General features: G+C 49.0%; 1 protein-coding gene across 3 annotated transcripts in view; it reads right to left on the bottom strand.

The window, feature by feature from the left end:
* mcf2la (mcf.2 cell line derived transforming sequence-like a) overlaps nt 1-17,500 on the bottom strand; it is a 66,017-nt gene that overhangs the window by 33,913 nt on the left and 14,604 nt on the right. For all 3 annotated transcript variants that reach the window (XM_062527463.1, XM_062527466.1, XM_062527465.1), the window contains exons 2-3: nt 9,409-9,492; nt 2,633-2,747 (exon numbers count right to left, since the gene is read on the bottom strand). In XM_062527463.1, coding sequence (XP_062383447.1) covers nt 2,633-2,747; nt 9,409-9,492 — 199 coding nt within the window. The remainder of the gene's footprint in view (nt 1-2,632; nt 2,748-9,408; nt 9,493-17,500) is intronic.

A 17,500-nucleotide genomic window follows, 5' to 3' on the forward strand; every position in this document is an offset into this window, starting at 1 on the left:
GCATGTCAGTGCTTCCGGGAGATTCTGCTGCGGTGGTGTGTGTCCGTCCGTCCGTCCGTCTGTCCATCAGCACGCCCACCCCCCCTCCTCACTCACACCCCCCCATCAGGAGCGTGGTGCCCCCCCATCCTCACTCAGCGGAGTGGCCAGGCAGCGTCTCACGGATCCCCCCCACTCTCCTCTCCGGCTGGCATGCCAGGAACACACAACCAGCGCTTGCCAACGCCTCCACACACACACACACACACACACACACACCCGGCAGCCCCTTCCAAAACAAATGCCCTTATTTCCAAAAGCAGCCTGCGCTTATGTCCTTCTCCTCGAGCGGCTCCTCCTTGGTGTGTATGCTCTGTTTCGGTCTCCCTCTCTCTCACACACACACACACACACACTGCGCCTCTCTGCCACTACTGAAGAGACGACCTTCTGTTTACGCTGGCGGTCGACGGTGTAACGCGGCTGAGAGCCTCCGCCTGCCCGCTCCTCTCAGCAGCCAATGGGCAGCTCCGCCATCAGGTGGGGCCCCCCGGCAGCCAATCACAACGCAGCGCTGGGCTTGACAGACAGCCAAGGCGGCCGGCGTCCCATGCATAGCTAATATGGAAGAGGGGGCGGGCAGGAGGCGGGACTAATGAGGGTCTGGCTCCGCCCCCCCTGTGCTGGTAGGCAAGGGGCTTCAGATGCCACTCAGCATTTCGAGCCGGTCGCCATGACAGTCACTTTCCCTCGATCTGCCGCTCTCCTCTCCTTCTCTTTCTCTCGGTTTCCCACCAGCGCACACTCCTTCTCTCGCTCTCTCTCTCTCTCTCTCTCTCTCTCTCTCTCTCTCTCTCTCTCGGTCTCTCTCCCTCCCCTGCTCCGATGAGCTCATCCCTCCTCCTCCTCTCTCCCATGCCCCCCCTCCCTCTCTCATTCAGCATCCCATCCTCTCCCCCTCGCTCTCCCTCCCCTCTCTCCTCCCCTCTCTCTATCCCCCCTTCCTTTCTCTCTCCCTCTCCCCCCCTCTCCCCCTCTCCCCCTTGCTCCTCAGAAGCTCCAGGGTTCTAACAGAATGGAGGAGGACGGAGAGGACGGAGAGCCAATGGCGGAGCAGACGCTCATAACTCCGCCTGAACAGCAGCGCTGGCAGTGATGGACGATGCTGCAGCGGGCGTCGTTAAAGACGGAGCGGAGCCGGTGCGGAGCCGGAGCGGAGCCGGAGCGGAGCCGGAGCGGAGCCGGAGCGGAGCCGGTGCGGAGCGATGGAGAATAACGAGGGCTCTGCCAGCGGACGGTGCCGGCGTTCAGAGAGCAGCTTCTGGAGAACATACTGCATGCAGCTCTTAAGAGTCCCAACAGCAACAGAGCCTCCTCCTCCTTATGAATCATTCACCGAGCAGGCACACAACGCAACTCGCCAAATCACTGAGAATAAAAACCCCTTAATCACCTGACCACCGGCATTATCACAGCACATCAAATATTGAGCAGCCTCACATCAAATATGCAGCTCTATTTGGCTAGTTATTTGGGCGCTTTTTGAGAGAGGCTAGTCGCTCTCGACCGCTCGCTCCTCGTCGTGTGAGCACACACTCCAGGGTGGCCCTGAGGATTCGTTTGCCAAATCAAGCAAAAATGTAAAAATCATCATGAATGCATTTTCTGCCCCAAGTGCTCCAGTAATGACTCCCTCCCCCGTGAGCCTGCGAGAGCCGTTCCCTGGGGACCGACTGGGACGCACGGAGCGTGGAGCGCAAAACCTGTTTCATTAAACCTCTAACCAGGGGACATGAAAACAGCCAATACCCCAATATACTCCAATAAACCTCAATATACCCCAATATACTCCAATAAACCCCAATATACTCCAATATACCCCAATATACCCCAATATGCCCTAAAGAGAATATGATTGTGTGTCCAGCTCCTTCCCTCTAAATATCTAAATAAATACGGACACATCTGTGCACACTGTTTGGTTGTCTGAAAGGAGAACACACGGTGAGTGTGATCCCCAATATGATTCCATAGGTGAAGAAATGGAGGTCCTTCTCTCACACAAAGCCGTCTCCTGTGCTGTTTCTTTGTCTGGCTTCACTAATGCCTGTTCTGGAGCTCCCTCTGCTGGCCACAGGCTGCGGTGTGCTTGAGTCCCTGCAGCACTGGTGGCAGAATAGTCACTCCAGGTAAGTAGTGTTGCGCAAGACTCGGTCACTAGGACAACTAGCCAAAGCTTGACTTACTGTACACACCTTCTGGTCAAAGCTCCCCAGGGGCCCTGGGCTGCTTATGGAGGCTGTGAGTGTGCCAATCTGTGTGTGTGTGTGTGGGGGGGGGGGGGGGGGGGGAGTTCTGTTTCAGGCTACCAGCAGGCATAACAGAATATAATGCACCATCTTCTGTACCATAACATAATATAATCCAATACAATATGATGCATCATTTTCTGATAATATAATTAATGTAATGTAATGTAATATAATATAATATAATAATAGTATAATATATTACAATGCATCATCCTCTGTACCAGGCATAACATAATGCATCATCTTCTGTACGTACACACACACACACACACACACACACACACACACACACACACACACACACACACACACACACACACACACACACACAGGAGGCCCACCTGGGAACGCTGGTCAGGTAGGTGAGGACGTTGTGGAACTCCTGCTCCTGCAGATCCCCGAACGTTGGGAACTCTGGGAAGATGATGATGGGGCTGCCATTCTCCCCCCGGCCACCTGCAACACAGACACACCGCACGTTAGAACCCATTAGAACTCCGCACGTTAGAACTCTGCACGTTAGAACCCATTAGAACTCCGCACGTTAGAACCCATTAGGACTCCGCACGTTAGAACCCATTAGGACTCCGCACGTTAGAACTCTGCACGTTAGAACTCAATAGAACTCTGCATGTTAGAACTCAATAGAACTCTGCACGTTAGAGCTCTGCACATTAGAACCCAATAGAACTCTGCACGTTAGAACTCTGCACATCATCATTCCACCTGAAATCTAGCACCTGTCTATTGTAATACCCTCTATGTCCTGTAGTCTCAGAGCGAGAGCCCCACAGCACACAGCTCAAAAATAGGAGTACCCCTGTCTGGCCACCAGGGGGCAGCTGTAACTCAGGGAGAGCAGCCGGCTCAGAGCAACAACACATCACTGAGCTGTGACGTCGCCACTAACACACACAACACAGCACCAACAGGACACTGCTCTTTAACACACACACACACACCAACAAGACACTGCACTTTAACACACACACACACACACACACACACACACACCAACAAGACACTGCACTTTAACACACACACACACACACACACACACACACACACACACACACACACAAAATATCACTAACAGGACATTGCACTTTAACATGGCAGACAGGGGGACAGGACATTAAAAACACATTTGTGTAGGATGATCACTTGCCCCCTGAAAAGGGATTCTGATGTTATTAAACACGAGTGCTTTACAGTGTGTTCATCTGCTCGTCTGACAAATGAATTAAAATTTGGGGGAGGGGAGAGGGGGAGTGAAATGTATGTGTGTGTGTGTGTGTGTGTGTCTGTGTGTGTGTGTGTGTGTGTGTGTGTCTGGTGTTGTGGTTGTGGGGGGCGTGCGGGGGTCAACTTTCACATCTCCTTTCATTTCCATTTTAAAAATGATCTTGATAATACTTGGATAAGCCTGTGAGAGGATTACTGCTGTCCCGCAGGGGGGCACAGCGCAGGGGATGGCCAGTTATCCGCACACACACACACACACACACACACACACACACACACACACACACACACACACACACACACACACACACACACACACACACACACACACACACACACACACACACACACACACACACACACACACACACACACACACACACACACACACACACAGGGTCCGTGTGAGCCGGACTCGGACATGGACTCAGACAGGAGCCGGCTGGTCAGCCTCACGGCTAACTGCGCTCAACGCTAACGCTAGGCCACCGCCTCTACCTCAACTGCAACTCTCAACACACGTGACTGACACAGAGAGAGAGACGCGCGAACACACACACACACACACACACACACACACACAGAAACATACATACATGCATACACACAGACACAGACACACACACACACACACACACACACACACACACAGAAACTAACATACGTGCAGACACACACATAGAAGCATACATACATGCAGACACACACACGCACGCACACAGACATAGATACATACATACATGCAGACACACACACACACACAAATGTCCAGTCAATGGGTGAACGTGTGGCAGTTTGTCATTGCCGGCAGCAGTGGACCAAAGCTCTGCAGGTCCATCTGGTGTCCAGCAGACCCCTTGAGAGGCAAGATGGAGTATAGCCGGCAGCAAGGTTAATGAGCTGATCTGCGACTTCCCCACACACACACGCACACGCACACGCACACGCACACGCACACAGGCTTGGGGCGAGGACAGTAGGACCATACTGCATGATGAACGGTTCCAGAGGGTGGAAATATAGTTTAGGTGGACGCTTCTCTTGTTCTCTACTCGTCATTGGCTGCACAATGGAGTGAGCCCCTGCACACCGCCCTCTGGCTTTCAGCTTGGGTACTGCAGGCTCTGGATGCATTATGCATGCAGATATTAAAGAGTCACTGCACCCTAAAATATGTTTTTTGAGCTGTTGATTGATTGAAAATACTCATAAGTGGTTGACTGTACTATTACCAGGGTTAATATTGACAAAAATCGCGTTTCTCGACAAAAGTAACATTTCGTCTGATTTTGTATTGGAGATATTGCTCTCCGCGCATACTACAGGTTGAAACATGCCATGGCATGTTGGTCCAAAATGCTATTGGAATGCTGACGAAGTCCTGTACTTCTTGTCCAACACTACGTCACCGGGTCGTTACAAATTAGGAATGAAACGCCCCAACACCTACTGCCCTGATTAGCCTACCTGTGATAAGCCATGTCTGCAGCACTCATTCCCAGATTGACACGAAATCACCATGGTTGATTGGTTGCAGCAGTGCTGCACTCCCTCTCCAAATTTCAGAACGTCTCGCCCATTTTGAAAGCCTTTTTCAGAAATGTGAAGTGGGTGGAGTTATGGGGTGAAGTGACTCTTTAAGGACACTTTTTAATGTGGCGTTGATGGCAGACCATGTGTTCCTATTCAGATGAAAAGAACCGCATCTATAATATCCAAACCGGTGTATCTGATATAGACAGGCCAGGGGCCAGCTAAACTGATGACGACAGCGCTACAACTTTCGAAATCAGTAAATATTGGTCGTAGTGTTATCCAATTGCATTGAAGTCCAGAATCAGTCACAGTAAACATTGGTCGTAGTGTTATCCAATTGCGTGCAGTGAGATTTTCAAATGCATGCTTGGTGCTGCTCCTCGAGTTGAATTTTCATTATTCGTGCCCAGACCCTTAATCTGAGTTTGGTTTAGCACCAGGCTGCTTAACCCCAGGTGTGGATGACTAAATATCATAAACACTGTTCTCCTCAAATGACAGGAGCAGCTCGTGTGTTTGCTGAGACGGTAGTGCAGCCACAGCGTCTGGGCCAAAGCATAGTGTACAGGATCATGAAAGCAAATCAAGTGTGCAAACAAATTGCGAGTCGATTAAACCAGTCCGTCGTTTACCTAAGGCGGGACGCTAGCCGAGGGAGGAGGCGCAGTGCGAGGGGTCAGACTGAGGCCTGGGAAAATAAACTCTGGCACACACACGGCCACAGGCCACCTCTCTTGGGAGAGGCTGCACGACGGCACGACGGCACGACTGCACGACTGCCCGGGAGAAAAATAGCCAGACAGCTGAACTCCCCTGCCCTGACCACCTCCACCACGGACCACGCTCACGCTCACGGACCATGCTCACGCTCACGGACCACGCTCACGCTCACGCTCACACTCACGGACCACGCTCACGCTCACGGACCACGCTCACGCTCACGGACCACGGCACGCTCACGCTCACGGATGGCGTCTAGGACATGAATTAGGCAAGGCCAGGCAGAGCCAGCTGATTTCCACAGCACATCTCGTGTTCAACGGCAATTCAGTGTGCTTCAAAAAGAGTAATTGTGTGCACATCCCACCGTTTGGCAGCTGCAGGACAAATGGAACCGGCTTTTGCCTGAAGAAGACCCAGTAGGGTCGAAAACATCGCTTCTTTTTTTAACATTAAAATATGGGAGTTTGGCCCCAGCCGTAGCGCAACTGGCTGGGGCACCTGCACCCGAGCCGGCGACCTGGGTTCGATTCCCGCCCCGAGGTCCTTTCCGGATCCCACCCCGACTCTCTCACCCATTCGCTTCCTGTCTCTCTCTACTGTCCTGTCAAAATTAAAGGCACAAAAGCCAAAAAAATATACTTAAAAAAAAAAAAAATATGGGAGTTCACAGCGGTGTTGCAGACATTATATATATATATATATTTAATTGTATTCAGCGTGCTTAACACACCATCTGAATTTTTTTTTTTTTACAAAATAATTAGTAAACACATGGAGAGCAATAAGGCCCTCATTAGGGTGATGTGCCCACATTACCATCCACAGCCAACACAAAGCAGCCCTCACAGCAGCGGTGCCTTTAAACGCTTTAAACTGCTTCATAATCATCTCAACTAAAAACATTAACAGGATTTTAACAAGTCACGATGGCTGCCTTGGAGGTGTTTTTGTCCTTCCTTGTCACATCTGCAAGTTACGCTTGCTTGGGAGACATGAGACCGGCACAAGGGCCGCATTAAAAATAGTCCCAGGCAGCAACACACGGACAAACAGAACACAAAATGAGGATCCTGGTTCCATAGCAACTGTGTGACTTCGCTATGGTAACAGCCCAGAGCTCGGTAAACAAACAATGTCCCTGCTCACACACACACACACACACATAAGACAGCCGTACCTGAACACAGGCCTTCTCAGGGCTATAACACACTTGCTCTGCCTTACTGTCTACCTGCCTATCATTAAAGGGATAATCCGGAGTGAAACGCACTTTAGATCAATTTTTCGGACTATTGGGAGTACATACGTTGAGTTGACACCAAAATCATGTCATTCGGATGTATTTTGAGAAAGTTCGAGCTCACCGTTTTTAGCCAAAACTCGTTAGCCTGGAGGTGACTCGGGCATGTCATTTCGCCGCTACAAAACGCTATATTTATACCTCTTCTACTGTTCCAAACAACACTACACTTACGTGGTAGTGAGTAGAGGGTCCCTAAAGCCAAACCGAAGTATCCCCACGTCTTTATGTGGTCGGATAGAGAGTCCAGAATGAATTTAATCGAGTCAGTACCTTTCCGGAAATGTCGCTGTTGCAGCTAGCAACGTTTTCACAACACTTTACTAACATTTCCGGAAAGGTACGGACTCGATTAAATTCATTCTGGACTCTCTATCCGACCACATAAAGACGTGCGGATACTTCGGTTTGGCTTTAGGGAACCTCTACTCACTACCACGTAAGTGTAGTGTTGTTTGGAACAGTAGAAGAGGTATAAAAATAGCGTTTTGTAGCGGCGAAAGGACACGCCCCGGTCACTTCCAGGCTAACGAGTTTTGGCTAAAAACGGTGAGCGCGAACTTTCTCAAAATACATCCGAATGACATGATTTTGGTGTCAACTCAACGTATGTACTCCCAATAGTCCGAAAAATTGATCTAAAGTGCATTTCACTCCGGATTATCCCTTTAAGAATGCTACCCAGACTCTTTTCATGTTTTTTTTCAAGTATGTTCAGTTTGTTATACAGTATATGTGAAATGTTCAGTTTGTTATATATGTGAAATGTTCAGTTTGTTATATGTGAAATGTTCGGTTTGTTATATGTGAAATGTTCAGTTTGTTATGTATTTTGTTACATGTGAAATGCTGTTTTACTAGGTATGCAGCAGAGGCTAGTCTTTTCTATGCTAACGTTTAATACTAACGTTTATACTAACTAAATGCTATTGCTAGCGGTGTTGCGCTAGTAGCAGCGCAGTGATTATGGGTGCTATTGCTAGCGGTGTTACGCTAGCAGCACAGTGATTATTCATGGGTTTCATCAGGTCCCTTTCCACAGGTGTATAAAATCAAGCACCTTGATTATCAATGCAGACTGCATGGTGCTTGATTAATACACCTGTTGAAAGGGACCTGATGAAACCCATGAATAGGTGCTATTGCTAGCGGTGTTGCGCTAGTAGCAGCACAGTGATTATGGGTGCTATTGCTAGTGGTGTTACGCTAGCAGCACAGTGATTATAGGTGCTATTGCTAGCGGTGTTGCGCTAGTAGCAGACAGTGATTATGGGGTGCTGTTTGAGAGTCTGGCCACGCCACACACAGCGTCTGGCATTCAGTCGTTGTGCCACCCAGCCTGCCATTGGTCTCCGTGCGGCGTTGCCAAGTGGAGCAACGTGAGTGTGAATAATTTAGCGGCCAGCGCATTGTCCAGAGAAACCCAAACTGGGTCTCAACTGGGGCAAGAGTAGAGTGGAGAGGAGAGGAGAGAAAGCGAGAGGGACACACTCAACTGCACTGTGATGAGGGGTTGTTACAATTTCCCGAGCGTCTGTGTGTATGTCTATGTGTATGTCTGTGTGTGTGTGTAAATATAGTAAGCCGGAGGGTGTATCTGCTGATGTATATGTCTTGTGTTTAAAATAGAACTGGTGAGAAATTCCCCCTTCCTGACACTGAATCTGCGAACGGGCATTCTTTATAAATAAAAGGTGCCGACTTATGCAGCCCAGCTGAGCCAACTCACGCTGGCATATCACGACTCACATAGAGGACGACACGGCCCATCACCGTGCTGAGGATCACAACTCATAATCACTGTCTGGACCACCACTCACGTCACAGTACCCATCATACAGCATTCCCCACAATACACCATTCCACACAATACTCAATAGACGTATGAAGAATGAAGAATGAAGTTTGCCTACAAAAAGGATCCAAACAAAGCTGCCATCTTTGCCCATATAAGGAGATCCGGGAGTTAATTGAAGCTAACTGCCTATGGCAAGTTGCATTGCAAGTTAGCTCTGGGGTTGCAAAGATCAAAGTGTGCCATTTCACCTATCGAAGATCACAATATCCACTAGACGGCTGTGGACAAAACTGTGTAGCGAAAAATGTCTGCATTTCCAATGTTATCATCCCCACTAGAGCTTAACAGGTGCGATAATTGGAAATCCCCATGTTATTTTCCCATAGAAAAAAATCTCAAGATACCAGATCTCCTTATTTGGGCAAAGATGGTAGCTTTTTTGCAGGCGAACTTCAGAGGTCAACTCCCCACAATAAGAGGAGAGGGACTTGGAGAGGAAGTGACCAGAAACTCACCTGACAGGAAGGCGAACTGCTTCCTGAGGTCCACGCTGATGTCTGCAGCACACAGAGGGCTGCTATCCTGCTGCATGATCTCATCTGGGGGAGCACAGACAGAGAAGAGTCAGACACAACAAACAAACAAACAAACAAACAACACACCGCACAGACGAAACCCAAACAGCCGAACACAGCGCAGACGAAACCCAAACACCTTGCTGTTCCATTCCTGGCACGTGTGCAACTATATACGGACTAGACAGCTCACAATGCGCTCATAAAAGCACTCGTACACGGATACAAAAACAGACACAACTGCTAAAAACAGAAAGAGTAAACAAACATTAATCACACAACAGAGAGAACACACACACACACCATGCATCAGCGGCACAGTCTCTCTCCAGCCACTCAGCCCTGACCCACTTCCTCACACACTCGCACGTCTATTCAGTCGCTCTCTCCCCCTGGCTCTTATCCTCACACACACACACGCACACACACACACACATCCTTACACACACACACTTACACAACAAGAAGCTCACACAATTGGACAGAAGGCTTTATTTTATACTATAGGGTATCTTTTCAAACATCCTGGGAGACAAATCCTTGGTGTGTGTGTGTGTGTGTGTGTGTGTGTGTGTGTGTGTGTGTGTGTGTGTGTGTGTGTGTGTGTGTGTGTGTGTGTGTGTGTGTGTGTGTGTGTGTGTGTGTGTGTGTGTGTGTGTGTGTGTGTGTGTGTGTGCACAGTTATATACATGGATACACACACATACACACACACACACACACATTACGAGGAGTAATAGTCATGTGACCAGGAGTAGAGGGAGTGATGTTGATAGAGGGGGCAGTAGTGATGTTGATAGAGGGGGCAGTAGTGAGTAGTGATGTTGATAGAGGGGGCAGTAGTGATGTTGATATAGGGGGCAGTAGTGAGGAGTGATGTTGATAGAAGGGGCAGTAGTGATGTTGATAGAGGGGGCAGTAGTGATGTTGATAGAGGGGGCAGGAGTGATGTTGATATAGGGGGCAGTAGTGATGTTGATAGAGGGGGCAGTAGTGAGGAGTGATGTTGATATAGGGGGCAGTAGTGACGATGATATAGGGGGCATTAGTGATGTTGATAGAGGGGGCATTAGTGATGTTGATAGAGGGGGCAGTAGTGATGTTGATAGAGGGGGCAGTAGTGATGATGATATAGGGGGCAGTAGTGAGGGGTGATGTTGATATAGGGGGCAGTAGTGATGTTGATAGAGGGGGCAGTAGTGAGGAGTGATGTTGATATAGGGGGCAGTAGTGATGTTGATAGAGGGGGCAGTAGTGAGGAGTGATGTTGATATATAAGGTTGATGTCTCTATATAAGTAACATGGCCAGCAGGAGAAGTGAGGAGCAGAGTAGGAGCAGATGCTCTACAGGAGCACACACACACACACACACACACACACACACACACACACACACACACACACACACACACACACACACATGCAGGAGCCAAAGCTGAGGCACAGCATTGACCCAGTCGTAGGAAAGTTAATGTTTAACAACACCAGGCACTGGAATCAGCCGCTGCTTGATAAGGCTGCCCTGTTGGTGAAGGATGTGTGTCCATAAAGATTGCTCTTTTGATGCTAAACAGGCTCGCTTGTTCTTTGGCTACTGTGGAAGATGCCCTCCCAATAGCATAAGTCCAACAGCTCTTCTGTGTGGAATTAGGAAAGAGTGCTCCTCACGGTGAAGCAGAACTCAAGGTCTTTAATCTCTCTTCTCTAATCTGCCGCATTAAATAGTACCCCTGATTTAATGACCCCAACACCTCAACTCCAGCGCCACAAAAGACAAAACTTGTTCTACGGTCAGACAGCAGTGGACCTCAGAAGGTGACCTTCTACAGCAACATACACACCCACACACCTTCTGGCAGCTACCTCGAGGAAACAAATGGAGCGAGCGCACACCAGTCTAAACTACAGCAACACACACACACACACACACACACACACACACACACACACACACACACACACACACACACACACACACACACACACACACACACACACACACACACACAGACCAGTCAAACTACAGCAACACACACACACACACACACACACACACACACACACCAGTCGAAACTACAGCAATACTGGGCACAGCTCCCATCAACAACTTGGTCTCGTCATCAAAAGGGCAGTCTCTTTCTCTCTCCCTCACACATACACACACACACGGTCACTCATCAAACACACACTCATCCTATGAAAAGGGCAGTCTGCTTCTTCCTCCCTTACACGCACGTGCACACACACACACACACACACACACACACACACACACACACACACACACACACACACACACACACACACACACACACACACACACACACACACACACACACACACACACACACACACACACACATACATTCTAACACCCCTGATGACTGGATATGGGTGGATTACTCAGGTATTTACTTTGAGGATAGAGCCCAGCAAAACAAGTGTGTCGCAGGGGATCTGGGTCAAGAGAGGGGGGGGGGGGGGCTGCAGTAGATTACAGACGTGTCTGAAGAGGCCGCTGACAAACACACACACACACACACACACACACACACACACACACACAAAGAGAAAAACAGCATCACATGGTCATATGTTTGGGTTTCAGGGACCTCACCTCTCCCACACCCCAGTGGTGGAGCACATGTTGATGTGCAGATGAATGACAGAGCAGATTAAGAGAATATTCACACACACACACACACACTTCCCTCTAGCCACAACATACAGTAGTGGTGCACATGAGTGAGATATGGGAAAAAGAGAGAGATGGAGGGAGAGAGAGAAAGAGAAAGAAAAAAGAGAGAGAAAGAAAGAGATAGAGAAAGAAAGGAAGAAAGAGAGCGAGCGAGAGACAGAAAGAGAGAAAGAAGGAAAAGAGGAGAAAAGGGGAGATTGCATGCCTATAGTGGGTCAGTAGAGAGTGAAGGAGGGCAATGAGATTAGTCTTCCGTAAGACGTCCTATTACTGACTCAAAGCCTGTTAGACAGGCCTGCAGTGGGGCCTGTGGAGCTCACATATGCCTGCATACACACACACACACACACACACACACGGACCAACCTCACATACACTTAGAGACAATCTGCCATGAATACACAAACACACACAGACCAACCTCACATACACTTAGAGACAATCTGCCATGAATACACACACACACACACACACACACACACAGACCAACCTCACATACACTTAGAGACAATCTGCCGTGAAGCAGCAAGCCATCCGTCTCCCTAACCAGCTTAGAGAACCTTCCTCTCCCAGCAGTCTGCACTGGTGCCCAGTGTCTCCCTAACCAGCCTAGAGCATCATCATCCTCCAGCAGCAGTCTGCACCATCTAACCAGCCTAGAGCATCCATCACCAGCAGCAGTCTGCACCATCTAACCAGCCTAGAGCATCCATCACCAGCAGCAGTCCGCACCATCTAACCAGCCTAGAGCCTCCATCACCAGCAGCTCCAGTCTGCACCATCTAACCAGCCTAGAGCATCCATCACCAGCAGCAGTCTGCACCATCTAACCAGCCTAGAGCATCCATCACCACCAGCAGCAGTCTGCACCATCTAACCAGCCTAGAGCATCCATCACCAGCAGCAGTCTGCACCATCTAACCAGCCTGGAGCATCCTGGTCCAGCCGCAGGCTCCACTGGTGCCCAGGGTTCCCCTGCTCTGTCCCCCTTCTGACGGGGCTGGCCGGTGATCGGGGGGCCTATGGTAAGCTGATAGGTCCACAAGCATCCCACAGCCTCACTGAAGGCCCGCAGACATTACAGTGTGTGTGTGCATGTGTGTGTGTGTGTTTGCACGTCTGTCTATGTGTATGTGTGTGTGTGTGTGTGTGTGTGTGTGTGTGCGCGAGCGTCTGTCTGTGCCCGTATATATATATATGTGTGTGTGTGTGTGTGTATGTGTGTGTGTGGGGGGGGGGGGTGGAGTGAGGCATGTGCCCCCCCACCCCTTGACAGCTGTCACACTGCCCGGGCGGAGGTGATGAGGCCAGCTGGGTTAAGAGAAGATTCTAGAGCCTGGGCAGCGAGTCATGCCTGACCTGAGGTAGCCCACTGACACACAAACACACACAAGGGCTGGATTAGGAACATCCACTCACTCACTCACTACTTATAGTTATGTCCTATAAAGTACACTCTCTAGTGCCCTATAATCAACAGTTATGGAGTTATTTTAAGCACACTATGTAGTGAATGAGTGCACTCACCTTTGCACTAACAAATCATCTCTCTCATGATCATCATTATAATTATTAATAATATCAGTGATAGCGAAAGTAGCTGCCTTTACTTTTGTCAAGCTCTGTCCTAAACTTACTGTTGCCATGGTTATGGTTATGGCATTTGACAGATGCTTTTGTCCAAAGCGACAGAGACTGATAGAGTCTATGGTGGCAGACTGCAGTAAGAGTCTATACTGTACAGAAACGACTCACATCCTTCTGTTCATCATTCTGACCTCAGCGTCCACTCTGAGTACAAACATGTTGATATAGTTAACCTAGTGGAAGTGTGCACATGTGCATTTCCTACTTAATATGGAGTTATGTCCTATAAAGTGCACTACCTAGCGCACTATAGTTATGTCCTATAAAGTACACTACCTAGTGCACTATAGTTATGTCCTATAAAGTACACTACCTAGTGCACTATAGTTATGTCCTATAAAGCGCACTACCTAGTGCACTATAGCTATGTCCTATAAAGTACACTACCTAGTGCACTATACAGTAGTTATGTCCTATAAAGTACACTACCTAGTGCACTATACAGTAGTTATGTCCTATATAGTACACTACCTAGTGCACTATAGTTATGTCCTATAAAGTACACTACCTAGTGCACTATACAGTAGTTATGTCCTATATAGTACACTACCTAGTGCACTATAGTTATGTCCTATAAAGTACACTACCTAGTGCACTATAGCTATGTCCTATAAAGTACACTACCTAGTGCACTATAGTTATGTCCTATAAAGCACACATGTTGATATACTTAAGCTAGTGGAAGTGTGCACATGTGCATTTCCTATCTAAGCACCGATAAGACTTCGCTGTTGTTCAAAATAGCGTCCTGTGCATTGTGCTCCATGTTGTTCCACACGCTGGCCGACTGCCGTCTCCTCCTCTCTCCGTCTACAGACGCTTCCTCCCGACAGCACACAGGATATCCTGCTCATGAGAATTAAGTCCTCACTCACCACACGAGCAGATCCACTCACCACACGAGCAGATCCACTCAACACTACAACAGGCCACAGTCACACTACATGATAGCAGGAGCAACAACACACACACATAGCAGTTTTGCATTGCTTTTTAAACATAGATGCTGTGTGTGTGTGTGTGTGTGTGTGTGTGTGTGTGTGTGTGTGTGTGTGTGTGTGTGTGTGTGTGTGTGTGTGTGTGTGTGTGTGTGTGTGTGTGTGTAGCTGAGGGCATCTCAATGCGATTTTTGCATTGCTGGCCAGAATTTTAAACATAGATGTTGTGTGTGTGTGCGTGAGTGTGTCCTGTGTGTGTGTAGCTATGCGCAAGTAGGATCTATTCAATCTCATCTCTTCTGCACTCTTCCCATGAGAAAAAAAAATCGCCCCCCATACCCCCCCCCCCCCCTAAATGCCCCATGCCCTCAATGCCCCCAGCAGGGAACAAACAGCAGCCCCCCCCCCCCCCCCCCCCCCCCACACACACACACACACACAAGTACCCACATCATGCCCCCCCCCCCCCAGCTTAAGCCTCTCACATGCGGAGCGGCGCTGTTTATCAACACAGAGAAACGAGAGGCTCTGAAAAGCATCGCTGCACCGCTAAACAAAACAGAGTAAAAAAACCCTCACAAGCCCGCAACAGCCCTCACACACACACGGCCTGCACAGGCCTCCCACTTGTCCTGTGTGTGTGTGTGTGTGTGTGTGTACATGTAAGAGAGTTTGTGTGTGTGTATGTGTGTGAGTGTATGTGTGAGAAAGAGGGATTTGGTGAGGGGGGTGGTGGGGGATATCCAAGAATGCAGGTTATTCATTCCGAGCCTAGCTCAGTGCTGGGGGGCTGACACCATTGAATAGGGGTGTGTGTGTGTGTGTGTGTGTGTATGGGGGTGCAATGGCATTCAGCATCGGAGCAGGATTCTTTACAAATGCTATACATATTTAATTGAGTCTAGCCCAGCGCTAGCCGCGGCTAATGCTACAATGCTCACTGTGTAGTTGAGTGAATGGCAGAGGAAAGGGGATGCTGTTCTTTTTGTCTCCTTCAGACAGACACTTTTGTTGGGTCATGGGGAGAGATACTGTCGCTGGAGAATGGCGCAGAAAAGTGACAACAACGCAAGAATAGGGAAGCTATGGCTAGTTCCTCTCATCCCAGATACACAAGAATAGGGAAGCTACAGTTCCTCTCATCCCAGATACACAAGGCTCGTCACATGCTCATCTCTTTCTCTCATTTCCTCATGCTCCCTCTCTCTCCTCTCTCTCTTTTTCCTCACGCCCTCCCTCTCTCTCTCACCCTCATTCTCTCGCTCTCTCTCTCTCTCTCTCTCTCTCTCTCTCTCTCTCTCTCTCCCTCGTATGTTTTTCCATTGCTCAGGTGTCCCTCACCTGCATTATTCACACGGGGGGGATCGATGTTGTTGAGCTTCAGACACATGCGTGTTTGAAACTATAATGTGACAGAAGCTCATTCCACTCTCTTTTTCCTCCAAGCTTCTCCTCTGCCATCCTGACATGTCTGAGCGAGCGCTAATATCTCATGTTGCCACTCTGTAAAGGCCACACACACACACACACACACACACACACACACACACACACACACACACACACACACACACACACACACACACACACACACACACACACACACACACACACACACACACACACACACACACACACACACACACACACACACACACACACACACACACACACACACACACACACACACACACACACACACACACACACACACACACACACACACACACACGTTGCCACTCTGTAAAGGCCACTCCGTCTCCATCCACGGCTTTGCCGTCAAGTCTTAACCTGTTTGTTGAATAAAGCTGGATCATCTCTTTGGGAGGCTCGGCTGTACCGTACATGCAACATACATCCAGGGCATGACAAAGAAGAGCTACCACGCACACGCACGCACACACACACACACACACACACACACCCTCTTTCATACAAATATGCACACACAAACAGACACAAAACGAACACAAACACACACAGACACACACACACACACACCCATCCTCTTTCATACAAATATGCACAAACAAACAGACACAAGACAAACACAAACACACACACAGACACAAACACACAGACACACCTTTCCTAAGGGTTGGGAGTAAAGACGTGACTGCAGGATGAATCCCTGTAATCTCCTTAAGGAGATAGCTAGCGTCGGCGCGGAGGCCTGGAATGTTTGGGACATGTTCAACAATGTCTGTGGAGATTCTGTATTACATGTGCTTGTGTGTGTTGTGTGTATAAGACTACAGTGTACAGTGCTGGTATGCTAAGGTGGAGTGTATGTGTGTGTGTGTGTGTTGTGTGTGTGCTGGTATGCTAAGGTTGGAGTGTTTGTGTCTGTGTGCATGCCATATATACCATTTGGTGTGTGTGTGTGTGTGTGTGTGTGTGTGTGCCCACTGCCCAGACAGACCAACTGACACGATGGAGCCAGGAAAGAGCAGCTGTGCATGTGGGTATGTGCGCGTGTGTGTGAGTATGCATGTGTGCATGTGTGTGTGTGTGTGTGTGTGTGTGTGTGTGTGTGTGTGTTAAAGCGGGAGCCTGAACAGCCAGCCCACAGACATGTGTAGGGAATCAGAGGGGGAATCCGTCTCCATCATACGGCATTACAGTCAGGCTTTAGCCAAGCCCCATCTGCCACTGACACAGGCCTGCAACACACACACACACACACACACACACACACACACACACACACAGCATCCCACTGAAGGGGGAGGAGGACTGGGACTCCCA

The sequence above is a fragment of the Sardina pilchardus genome, chromosome 23 (assembly GCF_963854185.1).
Source record: "Sardina pilchardus chromosome 23, fSarPil1.1, whole genome shotgun sequence".
Lineage (NCBI taxonomy): Eukaryota > Metazoa > Chordata > Actinopteri > Clupeiformes > Clupeidae > Sardina > Sardina pilchardus.